The following is a 20325-nucleotide window of genomic DNA, read 5'->3' on the forward strand; positions in this document are numbered from 1 at the left end:
CTGGCTTTGCTGTTCTTTAGTTAGAATCACATATGTAGCAATTTCCATTTCAGCAAAGCTCACGAATTAGAAGTCTCACTTTTTTAATAGCGTTCAGGAAATATTTCTGGTTTCCATAGCGGGCCCAAGAAGCGAGTGCGCGTCAGACGCTCAGCGGCAGCAGAAGGTTCTGGTTTGTGCTGCTGGGCCTCCTGCCTCCAGTGTCTGAAATAGAATTACAGCACAATTTATTACATTTATTATCCTGCTGTAGAAGAAAAGGCATTTTCATGTTTTATGATCTGAGGGCCTGTGCTGTGTGACTAGTCTGTTACATTTTGGGACCTCTGGCCGGTGCAAGTTTGAGCAGCAGTAGTGTGTGCTACACAGTCATGTTTGATATCTGCAAAACTTTTTTTTTTTGGCACTTGCCACTTGGACTGAAATCTTTCTGATTAAAGGTGTCAGGAAAAAGCAGTATCTTAGAAATCCAGCTAGGTAATGATGACAAAATAAAGTGATATCAGTTTGGATATATTTTTAACAGGATGTCAAAACACATTGTCATCAAAATCCCCAGAGACACCATTATGGTGTCAAAATGAAACGTTATCAACCTAAGACTACAAGAATAACAACGAGAAATAATACTATTTTAACTTTGTAATGTACTGCCAATATCATGCAAAATAAATTTGATGTTCTAAGTGGAATTACTTAGTATGTATGTTTCATTTCTTCCTGTTTACTAAAAAGCATGTGGCAATTATGTTACCCAAGAAAATGTTATAACATTTGCATAGCATTTACTGAAGTAATGTAAAAGTTAAGATACAAATTAGTCACACTGATGAGACCTTGACCACAAAAACTGTTGTGTTGCAGTCCTTGGCTTATCTCAGGCATGCCTATACACTTCTATATGCTTCAGAAACTAAGAAATTTAAGGCGCTTTTTTTTTCTCCATAAAAGAGTATTACAAACTATAGCATCGTGTTCTCTGTAAAGAGCCCTTAAAATTATACTGAAGTAAATGAGATCTGTTTATTGTATGAACTTTATACAAGGCTTTATAAAAAGTTTTGCCCATGTGTGTTTATGTGAATGCGAACACAGAGAGGCTGAGCAACTTGATTTTGTTCTAATGAGTTTTTCTGCCAAAATATTAAAGTGTTTTACTGCTATGCCAGTTGACCATCACCTCCTACCAGGCATTCCTAGTACCAGATTTCTTAGGATGATTCATTTTCCACCTACCTTAGGCACAATTTAACCATCTAGAGTGGATTCATCTGCCCTAATATAATTGTCTAAAACTATCTTGAGCTTGTCCCTCTACTCTTCTTTGTCAGTGAAAAAAGTAATGAGCTCTTGAGAGTAATAGTTGCTTCCAAAGACAAGTACTGTGATTGCCCTCTGGAATAACTTATTTCTCTGTATTTCCCAGAGAAAGGGTCCAGCTGACTAGTTTGAATTACATTCTTGCCTTTTAAATGATTGCAGTTGGTTGCAAAAAATTGCATCTTGCCTTCTGGTAAATAAATTAGCTTTACTATAACCTTTATCAGGCTAATTGTCTTGGCAAAATATGGAAGTTACAAGTAAATGTTGTATTTTGTCTTTAGTATGAGAGATAGATGCTTCTGAAATCTGCACTTGGGTTAAGACTAAACAGCCAATGGCAGGAAATATTAGAATTCAGGATTTCTAATCCAGTGTTTCAAAGCATAGCAAGACCCTCAGCAATTACTGGGCATCCTGCAAAATGCATAAGAAAAAGAATTCCTGAGGAAAAGGCATATTTAGCATTTCCAAGAGGAAAATTAAGTGAAATAACTTGAAAATATCTCAAGTAGTAAAAGTTGAGTTCCGCCTAACTCACTAAATAACCAAGGGAGTTTTTGAATAAAAGGTAATTGCTGTTTTTTTCTGTCCTTATCTGGAGTTGATTATTTTTTTTTAATGCAACCGTAATTTCACAGCAATTTATAGTTTTTAAAGTCAATCAAGATAGTGTGGTGATAAACCATGATTAAAACATCTATTTACTAAAATCTTCATTTTTAAAGTAAAATGCTGAAAGGATTTATCCAGAAATCATTTGTTTTGGAAGGTATAAGTCTGAGATTTGTTTCTATTCTCCATATGTATATAATTAATTTAAAAATCCTAATTAGTTTTTATGCTAATCAGTGTAAATCTTAGTGATAAACTTCAGAAGAAGGCAACAGTCGGGTGAATTTAGGCATCAATTCAAGTAATCAGTCTTAGCTTTGATTTTATTTTTTGTTGGTTGATTCATATTGTGTGCACAGGCACTGAATGATGAAATGCTTAACAGTAACTTCTGATTTAAAGTTTATTTACAGATTGCAATTTATCTAGTTTGGAAAATAAAACGATGATCCCACAATTTTCTGTGTTTTATATCATTTCTGATCTACTCCTAGCAAAGCAAGTCTCCTCAACTTTCACATAGATTTGGTATCCTTAGGCCAAGTCATTTTTGTTTGTTTGTTTATAATGGACAGTTTCTCATTCTGCAGTTTGAAATTAGCCTATAGTTAAAGTAAGATATAATGTAAAATCAATCAAAATATTATTTGAAGATTTATAATGCAATTGCCCCTCTGTCAAAGTACAGAAAAAATTGTACTATAATTATGTAAGAGGCTGGTAAGGACAGGGCAAGACGTGTGAACTTGGTGTAATGCATTATCTTTTTAAATGTTCAGGCTTTTTAAAGAGATGTCTTAGTCCATAGGTCAGTGTTTGTCTAGCAATGTATTGCTTAATACTGTAGTTTAAGGAATACTTTAAAACAAGATGTCATTTTTATTAAGGGCAAGTGTTCACAAGAGTCAAAAACATTCTATTTTGTTTTGTTAGTTGCAACACCCTGGTACTAAGTGTTTTCTCTAATTAAAGAGAAATAAACAACATAATATATTTTTTGAGTTTCCAGTATAACTTATGTCAATGCATTAAGCAAGATCTAAATACTTTTAAAGTGAACTTTTGCATTGAAGCAGAGCTAAATTTCACCACTTACACTATATTTTTAAATTATGCATTATTTAAATAAACCTTTTTTTCCAAATCTGTTTTCAAATTGGAAAAATTTGAATAATTTGGATAATTTGAATATCACTCTTGGTTTGTCCTTCAAATGGTGCAATCAGGATTTTTTTTTTCTATTTTTTAGTGTTGCTAGACCCAGCATTGTTGGGAGGCAGATTTTAGAGCTCGGTGTCAGCACAGAGCAGGAGCTGAGTGGGGTGAGATGAGTGGAGGGGGCTGGGCTGTCCCCACATCACTGCATTCACACCTCACAGGTGGTGCTGGCCACGGACAGATGTTCCTTTTTGCAAATCCTGCTGTGCTTTAACAAGTGACTGCTCCCTGGCTGCTTCTGCTGCCCCTCTGCTGAAGGGTTCTGCCCCCTGTCTCATCCTGAGAGATCAGAGGGAGCTCTCCCTAAAGAGCTTCTAGCAAAGCAGCTGGATTAGCTTAAATGGAAACAAAGGCTGCCATGGCCTGGAGCCTGCAAGGGATCTTCTGGATGATCCCTTCTGCTGGCACAGGAATGGCCAGCTGGGTCCAGGAGGGGATTTCTTCTCTGTGGTCTTTGTTAAATGTCTTTGTCTTGCTGTGCCAGGCAGCTCTCACATTGGCACAGGATAGCCTGTGCTGTCTAATTGTGGGTGTTCATCAGACCTAGCAGCACTGGAGCCATCTCTGTCTGTTCCAATTAGGACAGGAAGATTCTTAGGTCAGAGCCCATTTCTCACCATCTGACTTTGAAGTAATTTTGTATTTCATTTGGAATCAAACCTGCAAATTTCTCCCTTGCTTGATCGCTAGTATTTTTTTAGTTTTCTTTTTTTCATGATTTATTAAATATTTCCCTGTGCATTTCTGCTATTTCTTTAACATACTCATAAGAAATTCACAATGAGATGACTTGTATTTACTTTTAGGTTTTGTGGCATTCTCTTTTTTCTTTTCCTTTTTGTTTTGTTTTTTTTTTTCCTAACTCAGAAAGTGCAATACCCTATGAGAACAGCTGTAACAAGTTGTATGTGGCTGAAAATTGGCTTGGCTTCAATGTGCAAAATCTAACAGCTCTAAAGAAAGGCTTAGACTGTGTGATAACCCAGTAGCTGAGTGTCTGTTTTCAGATGTTTATAGCAAGCTCCTAAAATCTCTGCTTTTCCTTTTAGTAGAAGAATTCCACTGAAAAGTAGGACTGGATTTCAGTCTCCGGTGTGCAGGCTCTGACAGGCTAATAAGGAAGAGTGATGGTGGCAATAAAAAGGGTCTTGGGTGCATTCTTCGTATTTCACTGGTTGTAAAATGATGGCCCTGCTACAGAAGGGCCACAGAGGGACTCAAAGTGAAATCTAGTCTGGAAAGTTTGGAGAGACTGTCATGGTGAAGTGACCTCCCCATCAGCCCCACCTCTCCACGTTGTTTATGGCCATCACATCCAAAGCAAGTGCTGGATTTCGAGCATTTGAGGTTACTTACCTTCTCAACCTGGAGAAGAGAGGTGTATCTTTTTAATTTTTAATTATTTCCTCTGTTGAAACTGTGTAAAATGCTCATCAAAACACAATGTCAAAATTTGGAAATTAATTTTATTCACTGAAGAAGAAAGTGAGTGCATTGGAGACTTATGTACTTCATGGTATTGCAGTTGATGAACTTCCACTGTGAAGGTAAACTGGAATGACACTAAAATTCCCAATGAGCTGATTTCACATGCATACGTATTGACATAAATCCTGAAGTTTAAATCCTGTTTTGATGGAATTACTATGCTGAAGTGTGTAGGTATGTGTAAAGGTAACATGCTATATCTTGCCTGTCACATTAAGCCAATCCCTGAATTTAGTTGCCTTTAAAATCTCCTGACTTTAAAGGGTATATAATGCTCAGTGTTCTTTTAGCAAATACAAAATGGCAAAAGAGGATGAGTTTTATAACTGGGTGAACAGTAGGAATAAGCCAAAACTGAAAGAGATCTGGGGGAAAAGATTCTGGTAGAATGTATACCCTTCAGCATGCAAGAAGCTGCCCTTGTTAGAAACTAACTTTGCATGCATAATTAATTTGAGCTGCACATTTTGTTTCTTACAACTAGAAGAGGAATTTAATTCAGGTGTTTGGTGAACATATGGGGGATTTACTGTGAATTTATGACCTGTGGTTTGAGTGTAAAAACCCAAGATACTAGCTGATAAAACTTAATGAAGCTTGTGCAGAGAAACTATTTTTATTTGCAGTTTTGTAATTCATACATTTTTTTGTTTTTAACACCTCTCCTCTACCTTTTTATGCCTTATTCCCAATAAATTCTTTGACAGTTAAGAAAAACAAAATTAGTATGGAATAGGGCTTTTTATGCCTCTTTACAGGTTACAACCACGGTACATTTGTAGTCTAACAAATTTGATCTCTTGCCCAGCTAATTTTTTTTCTCGGATGACTATAGCAATTCTGTAATCATGTAACAGCTCTTTTATAGGGCACTGTCCATGGTTGCTCCTGTTTGTGTACCGTGTCTGGATGGGTTAATATCCATGTGTTCATGAAAAATCTGATGTCTCAGGAAAGGACCATATGTAGGGCACAATGGAAGGAGAGGACCAGCCAAATCGGTTACTCTAACTAAAGCCTGAGAAGTGGCATTTAGATGTCAAAAAATAAACCACAGAACAAAATAGGAAAAGACCAACCTGCTCAGGCAAGCTGGTGGCAGGAAGGAGAGAGTACAAACTGTGCTGCTGCTCAGCCCTCATCGCCTGCGCTCTGTGGGCACAGTCATCTGTGTCACTGATGATTAACAAATCTGCTTCAAGTGAGCAAACCAGCAGGCTGTGCATTGGGACGTGCTGGTAACTTCAAGGCTGGTAAAGGGCACACTTTCATTTTATTTTATGTCCATGACTTTTTGAAATAACCTGACAGTTTCTGCTTATTCACCCTCAAGGGCCATCTGAAACAGACAAATCCATCTGCTTGGGGTTAAGCACTGTGGAGAGAGGGTGCTCGAGTTCCAGTAAATGTAGCAGAAGTTTTTATATTAGATTATCACCACTCTGCTTTCGTTGGGCTGTTTCATCTTGCTTAAGTGATGAAGAAAAGGGCCAGTTTTGTAGGCATTCAGTTAGTCGTGTACTTTGGTGAGGATGTGTGCCACCAGCCATGGTGTGGCCACATTGCCAATCCTCAATGTGATGGAAATAAATTTGTTTCCTGCTCTTCTCTGTGTGTAAACAGAGGTAGATACAAATTCAGACCTTAATTTTTAATATGACAGAGATAATCTGTTCAAATGAAATTTATATCATACAAATGGGTGATATTTATTTGCCAGCTTGAAGCAGATAAGAACCCATCTGTGTTTTATTGCTGCTATCCAGAGATCTAAGCAGCTGCTCAGGCCGGCGAGGCCCCGGCAGCTCAACTGTGTGAGAGAAGATTTCAAGGTGTAAAGAACACTGTTTGTTTACTAACCTTTTGGTTATTCTAGCCAAGTTGCAACTGCCTGGTGGTGTTGTTAAGACCCTTTTCCATGCTTTTTCAGGCCAATAAATTTTTTTCCAAAGCTTCAGTCATCCCTGTTCAGTGGTATGTTTGTATCTACTTTATCACACTGAAAATCTGACTGTTTTGAAAGGAATACAGCTCTGCACATCAGTGCATGACATCACACTGAGACATTGCTTAATGATCTGAGACCCTGATGGCCATTGCTGCAACTGCTTGTTCCTGGAAATATATGACAGCCCTGGCCTATCTGAGTCTTGCTTACCATTGCATTTTTAGTCTGTGCTGCTGGTGGTGTGTTTTGAAGCAGCACTCAAAAAAACAACTGATTGTGAAATGTGCCATCTGCAGATGGAAGGCAATGGGGTGCCAAGTAGAGCTGTGATACAAGAAAGCACAGATGCTTTGCAACCCGAGTAAACTTTGGCCCTAAAAGCCTTTCCTTGAATTTTATTTATTTTAAGAACATTTAACGTTGAGAGCACTTTGATAGAAGAACATCACTGGTATCTGATGCTAGGAGGTGCTAATTGTCTTCTGTAAATGCACAGCCATCCTGTTATTAAGTAGGCATAAGGATAGGCTGTCTGGGCAAGCTGTGGTTACTATAGAGTTGTAATTCCAGTTTTGCTAAAAATTTTAAAGCTAGCATAGGTTAAATCTTCAATAAACGTTGGATATATTTCAAGGTAAGCTCCTTCCTTCCTGCTAGTAGTCCTCAATTCTTTGAGGTGGATCTGCCTTCAGATCTTCAGTGCATTTGAATGAAGGACACAAACAAAACACGGTACATTTAATTGAACTTTTGAGGACTTTCCCCATACACCCACAATGGGAATTTAAGTAGCAAGAACACCTGCAGCCTGCATCCTAGTAGTCAATTGATATGACCCTATCTTTCTTGGGTCAATTAATCCAATAAATCAAAATTTATTTTGCTTTAGACTGGCTAAGGACACTTCACATGGGATATAATTTGTTTAGCTCTGCCCCAAGGGATAATTATGTGACTTGCATAAAGATTTTTAGATAAAGCAGAACATCTTGGGATCTGAAAAGGAATAAAGTTAGATTTGCACTGTTGACTCCAAAATTTTATTGGTGACAGTTTTCCCTAGGGATTATGATTTTTACATTTTCCTCCTTCTAGAAGTACTAATTGTGAGTTGAATGAGATACCAAGTGGGTGTACCAAGTGTTCCCTGAGTGCAGAGGGAGTGCAGTGGGAGACATAAAAACCAGCAAAGAAAGCACTGATGATAAGAGTAACTGGATGAAGAAAATCAGAAAAAAACAGAGGTGACAGCATGACAGGCCAGGACAAAGATGTGCAAGCCCTCAGTGGTGAGAAGATTAAGGCAGCTGTAATTTTGCCTAGAGAATCAGAACAAGTTTGAAATTAAAATGGAAACCAAAGGAGGTGAATCGAAGATATAGTCTAAGCCCTCAAATAATCTTTAAAGAAATGTATCTTAGCGCCTCCTTAGCTGTCTGCCTTTTCCTCTTCTAAATAAAAATATTTAATTTTTTAGTATTATTAACCCACTGACTTATCTCACTTTATATTTCTTAGAGACTTTTTGAGCTCAAAGAAATTTGACGAGATACAGAAATGCCTTTTTTTCTAATTTTGTTCTTTTTTCTTCTGTGAAATAGTTCTTTCTATAATTCACTTCTTTTGCAATTTTCTAAATCTGAGTCATGTCTCTTGCTTTTCAGATAAAATAGAAATATTATGTTAAAAGATTTATGTTCTCTGCCATTATCAAACCTTTAATAAGTTTGAATAACTTTTCTTAAATCAGCATGACTTCTTTTTTCTTTTCACCTTTTGTAAGGGTTTCTTTGGCATTAAAATAAGTCCTTAGGTCTGGAGAGAAGTTGATCATAAATCCCAGGATCCTCCTTGTCCTTTGTTACTCCTCTCTGCAGTGTCTGCAGGGTGTCAAGTTCATGCATTTGCTGTTTGGGAAAAGACACATTTTGGCTTCATGGCATGGACACCATGCATTTATTTTCTTGCTGTTCTTCTGATAAGGTAGTTGTTTTAATGAATAAATATCACAAAATGTGCAGAAGCCCTCAGGTCCGTAACAACCCTTCCAGCAGCCCATTCTGGGGCTGGTGCAGTGTACCCTGATAGTGCACAAGGTTTAGTGCAGTACTTTGGAGTTCACCTTCTCTCTGCCATTGGGTAAACTGCTTCAGTGTCACTTCTGCACTGTGATCCCTAAAATCTGAAACAACCTTGGTTATGGAACCCTAATGGTTTACCCATCATCTTGAGTACTACAAGGTGTCTATGGATGGCATTTTTTCTAGTAATTTTTGCACAGAAATTCAATGGCTTTTCTCATTCAAACATATTCTTATGCCTGAGATTTCAGTATTTACTATATTTTTGCTTTTTAAGTGCAATTTATCATATAGGAAACACCTGTCTGGGGAAAGCAGTGGACTACTTGTTTGTTGGATTAACAATAACAGTTTTAAAAATCAACAGACCATTTAACAGACCATTTAAAAGTGTCTTGTCTTATATTGGATTGTGATTAATCCCTTTAAAATGTGAAGTGTATAGCAATGCATGGGAAAAAAACAAGTGGTTGTATAGTAAAGCTAGGCAGAATTTGACAATAAGGAATAAATTTACATAAAATAAAACTGTAAATGGAGATAAGCTGTTTCACAAAATGAAGTTGAATTAAGGAAATAAAATTAGCAACACACCTACAATGAAGTGGAAATCTTGAAAATACCAGTATTTCATTTCCACCTGTTCTAAATTAAGCTTTCTTTTAACTGTACTTTTCAAAATGGTAATTTGAACATAGAAATTGACTTACCCTACAAATAAAGCATTTCCTAAAGCTCCCATTTGGGTTTTAAAAAAGCATGAAAGAAAACACTTCTCTATATTCCTTCCTTTTCTTTGCCTTTGGTTTCAAATAAATTTTAAAAATAAATCAACCCAAACCACTTCAAAAATTAGCCTTTGCCAGAACCATACTAATTTTTCTGTCTGGCCAACCAAGCACTGATAAACTCTATTTATTGGCTCTGAAAAGAGTGGGAGGTAATGTCTCAAACATCTACAACCTCCAATCCCCTGCACCTACCAGTCCCAAAAGACATGGAAAACAGTCACAAATGGGCTCTAGAATTGTCTCTTTTCATACAAAATGAGATACAGGATATAAATTCACTGTGTTTTATTGTACCCTGTGTCTAAGAAAGGAAATCTATGGAATTGCTTTCCATTGTCTCCCTGCAGATTTCTCTTTTGAAACAAAGTAATAGATGTCCATTCCTCATCAGCTCTTTTGAAATAAACAATGAAATGCAGGGCACAAGAAGCCCACAAGAATAGGTGAAAATGCTTCTGGTTAGTCGTGATATAGCATATTTGTTTGTCAGGCTTTCTGTGGCTCCCACATTAACGTGTTTGAAAGAGCGGGGTTGTAGGGTCAGGTGGGAGCTGCACAGCTGGAAAAATGTCAACAAGATTAATAAATACCCACTTTCCCCCTTCTCCATGAAATAAGCCATTCCTGTGCATATTTCATTACATGCACATGGTTTCATGTACACCTGCACCATGGAGCGTGGATTTCTGGGTGTTGTGGAAAAATTGATGTTTTTGAAGGATTGAAGGTCCTGGGTGTGCTGGTTTGTATCAGTACCTCTGGGACTGGGCCCTCCCCAGCCACCAGTGTCTGTGGGGCCAAGTGAAGCCAGCTCTCATCTACTGCCCAGATCCATTCCTGCCTGCGGCCCTGTCAAATGGATGGCTTTTTAGTGGCCCCCAAGCCTTTTAATGCTTTCAGACTGATCAATTTAAAAGACTTGTTAAAAACAGAACTAAGGGATGACAGGCTCTTATTGACTGGGGAAAATAACCAAATTTTATATAGGTAGAGCCTCCAGACACTGTAATTAATTTGATGTGAATAAAGATCGGATAGTAATACAGTTTATTGATCGGGGGGGAAAGTATCTTTCTTGTTTATTCAGTAGTAGAGATGATTAGGACTTTTAATTTCCCTTTATGTTAAGTCTGACACTACTATATCTATTTTTCTTCATTCTCTAGGAGTGACGAATACTGAAAAGGTGCCAACAGCTTATGATAATTTTTAGGAATATTCTTTGTCTTGTCCTTGCAACATCTGAAACTTCTTTATTAGACAAACAACATGAATAATCTTTAAAAACCTAAAGATCTTCGGACTAAATGCTTGTAAATTATTTTCTGTTGTATTCTTGTTGTATTTATATTTCTCAAGTCCCATACTGTACCAAGCTGTTCTTCTCTGCAGCACAGTTCTTCATGCATTTTCTCAGGGGCTCCTCCTGAGCTCTCGACCCACCCCTATTTATTCCAGTTACCTTCACGAGCTACAGCTGCTGCCCAACTAAGGACTTTGCAGCTGTAGCTCGTTCGGAGTAACTCAGACCCACACAGATCTTACAGGGACTCTCTCCATAAGGACCCACTTATTTAATACATAGATCTTACAATACATAGATCTTAACAGGGACTCTCTCCATAACAATACCTATATCCAGGCCCCCACATTTTCCTGTCTGCAATCCTGCACTGCAGCAGCAGTCCCAGGTGGCAGTTCCCAAGTATATTGATCATTTCCACCCTTCCTGTTTCAGCAACAGATCGACCCCCAACAACCACGACCGGATACAGCGCCTGCGCCAGGAGTTCCAGCAGGCCAAGCAAGACGAGGACGTGGAGGACAGGAGACGCACGTACAGCTTCGAGCAGCCCTGGGTGAGTGTGCAGGGCCTGCCGGAGCTGGCACGCCCGGCTCGCTCCTGCTCCTCCTGGGTGGGTTGGGAGCAGGCCGGAAGGGAGGCAGGGTGCTCTGCCTCCACGCTTCTGCCCTTGCTGTGATCCCCATTTCTGGTTCATTGATGTTTAGTTCAGTTCTAAACTTCTTCAGCCATCTGTCATGGGTGCAGACAGCATTATTTGCTCCGTGGTTAGACCCTTGACTCTGGGAGTTACTGCTTGGATTACTATCAAAGGCAGTACCTATTGATCTGAAAGTTCCAAGGAAAACCAGAATAAAATATATACTAACAATAAATAATGGAAGATGTAACCTTGTAAATGCTATTTTCTCTGAAGCAATATCACTGTGTTTAGTTATTTTCATAAAGGCAAAACTATGTCTTTTCACAGTAAAAGAGAGATGAGCCTCCTTTACAGTAGTACCACTCTGACACTTACATTAGCTGAGACAGTTCTGTATTGAGATATATGTCCTAATTGATCTTTTAAATCCTGTTCAAACTGATCCAGTAATGTGATACAATTATTTAAATACTTGTGCTTATCTTGATTAACATAATTGAATGAATTAGTGCTGCTTTTTAATCAATTTCATATCCTAAATTAGGATCCTTTAAATATGAGGCAAAACCTGTAATTTTGTTGAAAATTTCATGATAAAGACAGCGAACAACTTATTTGTGTTCCCAAAAAAGTGGGAACTGTGTGATGACAGCAGTAGAATCTCTCACAGCTTCCTCTGAAGCAGGTGAGGGTGGTGAGTTGGAGTTTTTGTTGCTCAGCATTGCCATGCACACTGAGGTGAGAATAGCCAAAGAGCCACCATGTCCATGTATGAAGTCACTGGGAACAACAGTATCAGGATATAGGCTTCTCTTTTCTTGTATTAGAAAACATCTAATTTCCTCTGAAATGGAATAAATAATATAAATTTCTTTTTATGAGCAGATGCTTTCAGTTTGAGGTGGGGGAGACAATGCACTAGCTTATCACAGGGAGTTAGGCCATTTGGGGTAGGTTGGGGGTGGGTGTAGTTGATACCTTCTGTTACCCAAATCATCTACTGTTTGGTTTCCAAATGAGAGATTTCAGCAACATTCTTGGGAAAACTGTGTATGAGAAAAGCTTGCACTCTTAAAGACTTGAGAACTTAACTACTGGAGGTCATGGGCCAAATTGTTGTATATCTAAATGCCATAGCAACTCTAGACAGTCAGCTTGGCTTTTATTATACTTTCTTGTAATGAATGAGACGGGAATTATTTGGATGACAGACTGATTACCTTAGGAATGGAATAATTTCCTAAATTCTGGGTCAGAACATTGACCTTTCTATTTTCTGTTATTCAAACAAATGTTATCTCTCTGTTTACTCCCCTTCTACAGATCATGCAAATGAGCTCAAAGTGACTAATTCAGCTTAATGTATTAATATTAGTTCTGAAGCTTATTGTTGCTTTTGTAGGAGCTGCTCTGTTGTTAAATACAAAGGTGACCAAATGTTTTATTTTAGATAAGTACTTTAAAAAAAAGTTGCCCAGAGTTCTATTTGAGTTATAATTTTATTTTTCCATCGTGTACTCCAGCCTTTCAAGATCACAATGCTTGGAAAGGATAAAGCAATGATCTCATCCATTTCAGCACTTCACAGTTATTTCAGTTTTAAAGAGCCATACCCTCTTTTTTAAGCAGTGTGTTGTACTACTTTAACATGTTAGTCTAAAATGATGGACTTTCTTGAGACAACCTCTCAAAACAGATCCAGATGTGTTATTAAATACCGATGACACCAAAAAAATGCAGAATTGGTTTATAATACATGTGTAGGAAAATACTTAGATACATTCATCAGTGTGTTTTCAGTCTTCTCCATCTGTGAGCTGTTGGTTCCAAACCACAGCAGTGCAAAGTGCAACTGTACACGGGCCATTGTTGAAAAGAGAGTTTTCACCTGAGGGAGATGGGTTGTGCAGCCTACATAAACAAAAGGCTTTGCATACAGAGAAGCCTCTGAGCCCCAAGGCAGCAGCCAAGTCTGACCTGGTTTGGATAGAAAGAGAGGAAAAGCCCATCCTTGGAGAAGTGTGTGCTATGAGGTGATAAGTAGTTTGCATTTCTCATTACTAAGCTGATGGGATGGTTGAGGACAGGGAGTGAAGTGCTGATGTGATGGGGGATTGTTGGTTACTTTAAGGAAGTATAAATGAACATGGAGTTTGCAGTGGAAGTAATGGATGCTGATGGAAATCTGGCAGCTCTGAGGACATTCAGAAGAGCTCAATGCCTCAGAAACCTACTAATATATTATAAAAATGGTCCTGTAAACCTCACCAACTCCAATTCCTCCCAGATTATTAATGGCCTGTGACACAGGAGTCCAGTTACCTGTGGCAGATACCTTCAGCCTCCTCCCTGGGTGGGAGGCAGATCTCATTCCACGGAGCACAAGTGGCTCTGAGTGGTACCTGTGGGTGCCTGCCCATCCCTCCCTGCTGACCAGGTGAAGGTCATTTCTCTGTTCTTGAGCAATGCAGCAGCATTGGACTTTTTGCCCTACTGTGTTTGTCCTGCCAGTAAACAAAGTACTTGACTGCCTGTGAGTGTTCAACAGCATCAGGCAGCTGAACAGACACAAAAAGTGATAGTGCTGGAATGAGATGACACTGTCTATTAAGCAGCATAACATTTCTGCTCAAGGCCATTTGAATGACACACTGTTAGGGTTTAAATAACTGCCTAAATATTGCAACATCCAGCCATGTCTAAAATTCACTGGTTCTGTAAGCTGAGCCAAAGCTTTATGGAAAAGATTTTTGCATTTGTTTATTTTAGGATGACTTTCTCAGGCATCATAGCTTTTCTTTTTTTTCTTTTATGTGGTGCTTTTTATGTGTTTGTGCTTCAAAAAGTGAGGTACAAGAGGCTTTCAAGGGCAATACTATAGGCCTGATGTTGCATGGAAAAAAAATATAAAAATAACATAAAATTTAATTAATCCATTTTAATCCTGCTGGTGTTAATTCCAGTCAAAGTGCAGAAATGTGTATCTGGACATGCAGAATTGCATGGAATTACAGTGTGTCTGCTAATATTTAAGGCCCTTGATGTTGCTATGACACTTTTATACCAATGAGGATTCTTTTGGGGCTGATTTTTCTGTTTTGTACCAAAGCTGAGCCTGTGTTTTCTGTGCTTTTCTGGATTGTGTTAGGTCTGCTGAGGCTTACCTTGTACCAGTTCCAGACTTTGGGGGACTTGGTTGTAATTTGTTCCTCATCTTGTATCTCTGCCTAGTCACATCTTGATTAACAGACACACCCACCCCTTCAATAACAAAACCACAGCTCTGTAGCCCTAAATGCCATGGGAGTGAACAATCCAATTTTAAAAAAGAGCATTTTAAATCCATGGAAAACACTACAGCTGCTTGCCAGTCCTGCTTGTGGAAGCACACCAGTGATCCAAAAAAGTCCACAAAGATGCTTGAGGGACAAAAGTTGGTGCTTTATTTCATCATATTCAATACAATAATTGGTGCTGAAAATGGGAGGTGGCAAATTCCATTCACAAATACATTCATCTCCAGTCATCCTGGATCTATTTAAATGACAGGAAAAATCTGGTGTTGAGAGAGCAGCTAAGCCAAATGTACTTTAAATATTTAGGAGTCAAATAAAAATGTGCTTGATTTTCTGAAGATAACAGCTAACTAGGTCATAATATATACACTACCTGACTTGGCTGAGTATAGCTTTAATTACATGGACAAATTTGTGAAAAGTAAATAATTATATGATTTTCATAGAGGAAAGACTCCAGGAGTCCTAATAATATATTTATACAGGGCTTGATAACTAAAGGCTCAGAAGGGCTGGAGTTTTTTTCTGCTTGGCTATTTTCTACTGTTTGTTGGTGTGTAGGTCTTGTCTCTATAGAAAAAAAATCTTTTTATTCTGTTTAATATACTGATTTCTTATCCTTGTAGTCAAGTCCTTGACCTTCTCAAAAGCATACTAAATTTTAAATAGTCTAAGATTCTTTAGAAAACATTTTTATTGCTATAACTTTGACCATAGCATATTAATATTAACTGAAAAAACGAAAAACAGACTTTATTCAAAACAAACATTATAAAGTTTATATCAGTCTGTAAATTATGTGGAATTACTCAATATATTAGTGAGAAAGAGAAATATTGTAATAATTCTTTCTATCATTAATCCATTTCAAGCATCTATTTTAGGATATTTTATGCAAGATATTAGGCAATATCTAATGGAGTATTGCAGTAGACAAAGACTTTAGAAGCTAAATTGCAGTTTCTCCTATCTCACAATCTGTTTCAGAGAGGAAACCAAAATTATTATTATAATAACTTTTAGGAAAGTGTATCCACAGGTAATTTCTCTTTACCTGTACAGTTAATATTCATTTTATATATCAAATCTTCAAAGGATTTAATAAAATACCAGCAATTTTTGCTAAGGTTTAGGCTCTAACTTTAACATTTTTTTTATTTTTAACTTTTTTACCCACTAGCTTTTATCTACTGATATATTTGAAATTAAAAAATGAAGATATAAGATTTTAAAATGAAATTAAGCCATTTTAGTTAGTAAAAAACCATATTTATAGCTCACAGTGAGCACAAATACCTCAAGTAGAATTTCAGGGCTTAGTGGTTTGTTTTTGCCGTACTGAAGATTTTCCTTCTGCTGTTCCTAATAGAGAACAGAAATTATTGTTCCATTCTGCTCAGCTTCCTACATATACACCACAGAAAGGTACAGAAAGGGATGGGATTTTCTTATTACACGTTGCTTGAGTTAATACATGCACCTGTTGGCAATTTTTAAAAGACATGCTGTTATATGTTCTGTTCACCATAGCAACATAAACACAAAGATGGAAGTAAAAATAGTTTTCAAGGACATGTCCCTGAGACACTGAATGTTTTTTATCATTCTGAATTTTGATATACCCAGTTACTGGATTGTCTGTCTTCTGTGCCAAGTACATTTACACATAAAGCAGGCAAGGTCATTTAATCTTATCTATTTCTAATTAGTGCTGCACTATGAGAACCACAGACTTTTGGGGGGCCGTGTGCCTGCCAAGTTCCCAGGTGAACTTGGAACTTCTTGGTTAAACACAGAGCTTAATCTAGGGGGAAAAAAATTAGCGCATTTATTTTAATAAAATAGTGGGGTTTTTTTAATAGCTGGGAACATACTAAGGGACCTGCTCCTTTAGTAATCTCCTTGTTAACTATTTCTGTATCAACCCAAAGAGTTCTGTGAGTGAGTAAGCACTTCTGCCAGCTTGTCCCTGTGGCTCTAGGCTGTCAGATAGGTCTGTCACTGCCATTGGCAGATCTCCTGTCACCTGAACTGGCTGGGTCTCCCTGGAAAGCCCTGGATGGCCCCATGATCTCCTCTCTGTAATTCAGTGGCAGCTTTGGTCTGTGCCATTCCTGAGGGATCCCTGCTGCCGCCACACAGCACTACCCTGTGTGGGTACCAATGCCACAGTGCAGGGACAGAAGCTGTGTGAGCAGCTTGAGATAGGGATAGGGAAAGGGATAGGTAGGAAAAGAGAGGAGGGACCTTTGTCCCTAAAATATCTTGCCCTACACTGCTGATAATGGTCACTGCAACTTGAGGCATGAGGGTTTCCTGTTCTGTTACAGATCTACTCTCTGTAACAGAACATATAACAAAAAACGTTGTTTGCATAAAATAAGAAGGTAGAAACTTTAAACTTTGCAGTCCTGGTTTTAAATTAATGCATCTTTGGGAAGAGAGCTGTGTAATTTCATCTATCTTAAAGCACAGTATTATGTGCTGAATGTTGTTTAACAATGCTGAATGCACTATCATTGCCACTTAAATGTATTGTGGAAGACATGAACATACATTTATTTGTATAACTCAGACTTGATTGTTATTGTGGCCTTGACCACATCCTAATTTAAAAGGTCAGTGCTTGTCATACATCTCATTGCAAGCAAGGCCAGAGTTCTTATCAATCTGTTCTGTGAGGACCGAGCTGTTGCCAGCTTTGTTGGATGGCTTCAGGTTGTTATAATTGTACTTAGCCTTGTGTTGATATCAGTGTTATAATTACTGTGTTACGTGTGTTCCTTGGACACATTTTTTTGCTCTGTTGAAAGATCTGAAAATAGTGCAACATTCTTTTTCTTAATTTTCTCCATTTTATGCTAACATAAATGAACTGGGTATTTATATAGATGTATGTTTAGGAATGGATTTTATGAAAATATATCTGTATAAAAGCATACTATGAGACCTGAGACAAAATTACCAATTTGTTTTTGAAGAGTAAAGTTACTTATTGTATAAATATTTTTTGTTCAGTTACTTTAATCAACAGCACATTGAAAAGTTATATCACTGTATGGAGATTTGTGTTTTACTGAGCAAGTGAAGGGTCCAAAATGGAATATAAAAGTCTTCCAAATGGAAGTCTTTATAGCATCATAACCATATATCAAGGGCATTCACAATGGTATCACTGAGGTTTTGAATGAAAAGTTTTGAAAGAACTGCTTTTTCATTAATAAGATGGTTGAATGTACCTGTCTATGTGTATATATGTTATGATATGGAATTTATGATTGCATACAAAGGGAGGATTTTTGTGTCATTGACATATTTTTGGAAATGAGATAATAGATTCAATTATATGAACAGCTTATTTTAGATGTGAACAACATTCAGACTCATTCAGACTAAATTTATGTCCTTTCCAGATTAGCTAAGTATTGCAAATCCCCTTAGTTTAACAGGGCATACCTTCAGTAAATCAGATAATGGATTTGAGATGTTTGCCTTTAGACCCATCCAATTATAAATGTCATCCATTAGATGAAATTCTTTCTGAACTGCAGAGAATCCAGACCTGACTCCTCAGATCCTGTCACTCTGGCCATGCACTATAGCAGGCAGACAGGAGTGACAGCTCCTGCCTCTATTGAACCATTGGTTCCTCGGTGCATTAAAAAGAAATATCTCTGAAGTTACATTTTGATCTTAGTCCATTCATACTGCATCAGGACTTTCAGAGCCTCTGTCACTTTACTGCAGGCTCTTGTGGTAACTTCATCTCTCCACACGTGTGTGTGTGCTTTCTAGGTGATGCATTTTATTGTCCTGTATAAACCTAAACGGAGCAGCAGCTCAATCCTATCTCCACCTTTTTGGTGATTTAACCATTCTCTGTGCTGTCAAATTCTTTAATCCATTATATTTACAGCCAACTGAAAAAAGTGAAACTGTTTTCAAATAAAGAGAAGCAATTTTGATTTCATGTCTTATCTGTGATAACTACTTTCTCACATATGACATAATGTAGCTGCAAGCTTTCCAATGTTGTTGAAGTGAAACCCATGAAATTAGGAGATTGGCTGTAAAATCTTAGTTTAAATGTTTTTATTCTTTATGGGGAGGTTGATATGGGAACTTCTGAGTTTCCCTCTGGTTTGCTGTAAGCTGCTTATAACCACACAGGAGAGAATTCACAAATAAACCCTATGATTTTCAGGTAATCACTCCCTTCCATAACTGAGCCCTTCAATAAAATACCAAATGTCAGAAGACTCTCAATAAAGTCAAGAAAGTTAGAAATGTTGACATATGCAATAACTGAAATGCTGCTCTGTATGTGTAGCCCTTATTTAATATAGTGGGAAATCTCTGTGGGGGTTGTTGGTTTGGACATACATATGTACAGCTTATTCATCTCTAAGAAAATTTCCCACAAGGCTGACACATGATTCTGTTTTCTCAATTTGTTGCTTCATCTCACCATTCCTAAAGCATTTTTTCATTAGAAATGCTGTTTTACTGAGGTTTTTACAGAGTAAAAAGTAACCTATTCTGAAATAGACATTACTGTTACATTGAGGATTCTCTTAAATGGGTTCACTGTTTTTTCTACTCTGTGCTTTCACATTCTGATTCTATCAGCCAGTAATCTTCTTATAATGGGCAAATTGTATCCGTTAAAAACTGAGCTGAGACTGATGCTCTGACTGAAGTGCCTTCTCATTGACAACAAATTTCTAAAAGTTGTACACCTGTTTAAAACTTGTTGTTTCTGGCTACTTGCAGGTGCAGGACTATAGTCAGACACAAATGACAACTCTAGTTTCTAAAACTTGTCTTCTATGCAAAGCTTTTGGAAAGCTTTTTTCTCTTGCATATATTTGTGAGCCATCTCTTTCTGCTGCAGAATTATAATGGAAAAAAACCCCATGAGATGTTTGTTTTGAGGAAAAGCAGAGATAAAAAGGCAAAACATGCTTTTTTCAAAAGTAAGTCTGAGACAAGCTCTTTCAGTCCCAGGCTTTAACCCAGACAAGGGGTTATGCTCCCTGACTTCCCCATATTTAAACTTACATATTTTGAATAGCACTGGTAATTTTAAGGGGAAAAAAAACAATGCTCTGTTTCTTTGTAGGCAAAACCTTATTAGTAAAATAACAAGAAAAGCCCATAGCATTCTTTGATTTTTGTGACACTTTATTTTGCAAAATGAAATCACAAAATCTGAAGAAAGTGATAGGTATCTCTACAAAAGTAAACTTTTCCATGGTCCAAAGTTTGAATCCAGCCAAAGACCATCCATTTTCACTTGCTTTTAGTATTGGCTTCAACGTTTCAAATTGTCACCTCATCAAGATCCTACTCAGTGATACAGGAGTCCTCATTGACCACAAGAGACTTGCTGAATTTATCTACTTGATCATATTGAACCAGAAAATGTTTTCCCAGTCTTTGGGCCAACTGAAAAGTAGGATGGTTCCACTAAGGCAGAGCATCACTTGAGTGGTTTGGGAGGTTCAAAGGAGCTGCTGTGCTCCTTCCCCCCTCCAATCCTTAGGGGGGTGTAGAACTTGGCATTAACATGGCTAGGCTAACTTACAGTCTGAAAATCTGTTCCACTGACTTAATTTAAAT

At 37.6% G+C, this 20325-nt stretch overlaps 1 protein-coding gene across 10 annotated transcripts in view; it reads left to right on the top strand.

Annotated features, from left to right (window-relative positions):
• PARD3 (par-3 family cell polarity regulator) overlaps window positions 1–20325 on the top strand; it is a 445695-nt gene that overhangs the window by 419404 nt on the left and 5966 nt on the right. For all 10 annotated transcript variants that reach the window (XM_054273679.1, XM_054273683.1, XM_054273680.1 and 7 more), the window contains one exon: window positions 11200–11320. In XM_054273679.1, the coding sequence (XP_054129654.1) occupies window positions 11200–11320 (121 nt within the window). The remainder of the gene's footprint in view (window positions 1–11199; window positions 11321–20325) is intronic.

The sequence above is a fragment of the Melozone crissalis genome, unplaced genomic scaffold, assembly GCF_028551555.1.
Source record: "Melozone crissalis strain CALT ecotype California unplaced genomic scaffold, PUWL_Pcris_2 ptg000016l_1, whole genome shotgun sequence".
Lineage (NCBI taxonomy): Eukaryota > Metazoa > Chordata > Aves > Passeriformes > Passerellidae > Melozone > Melozone crissalis.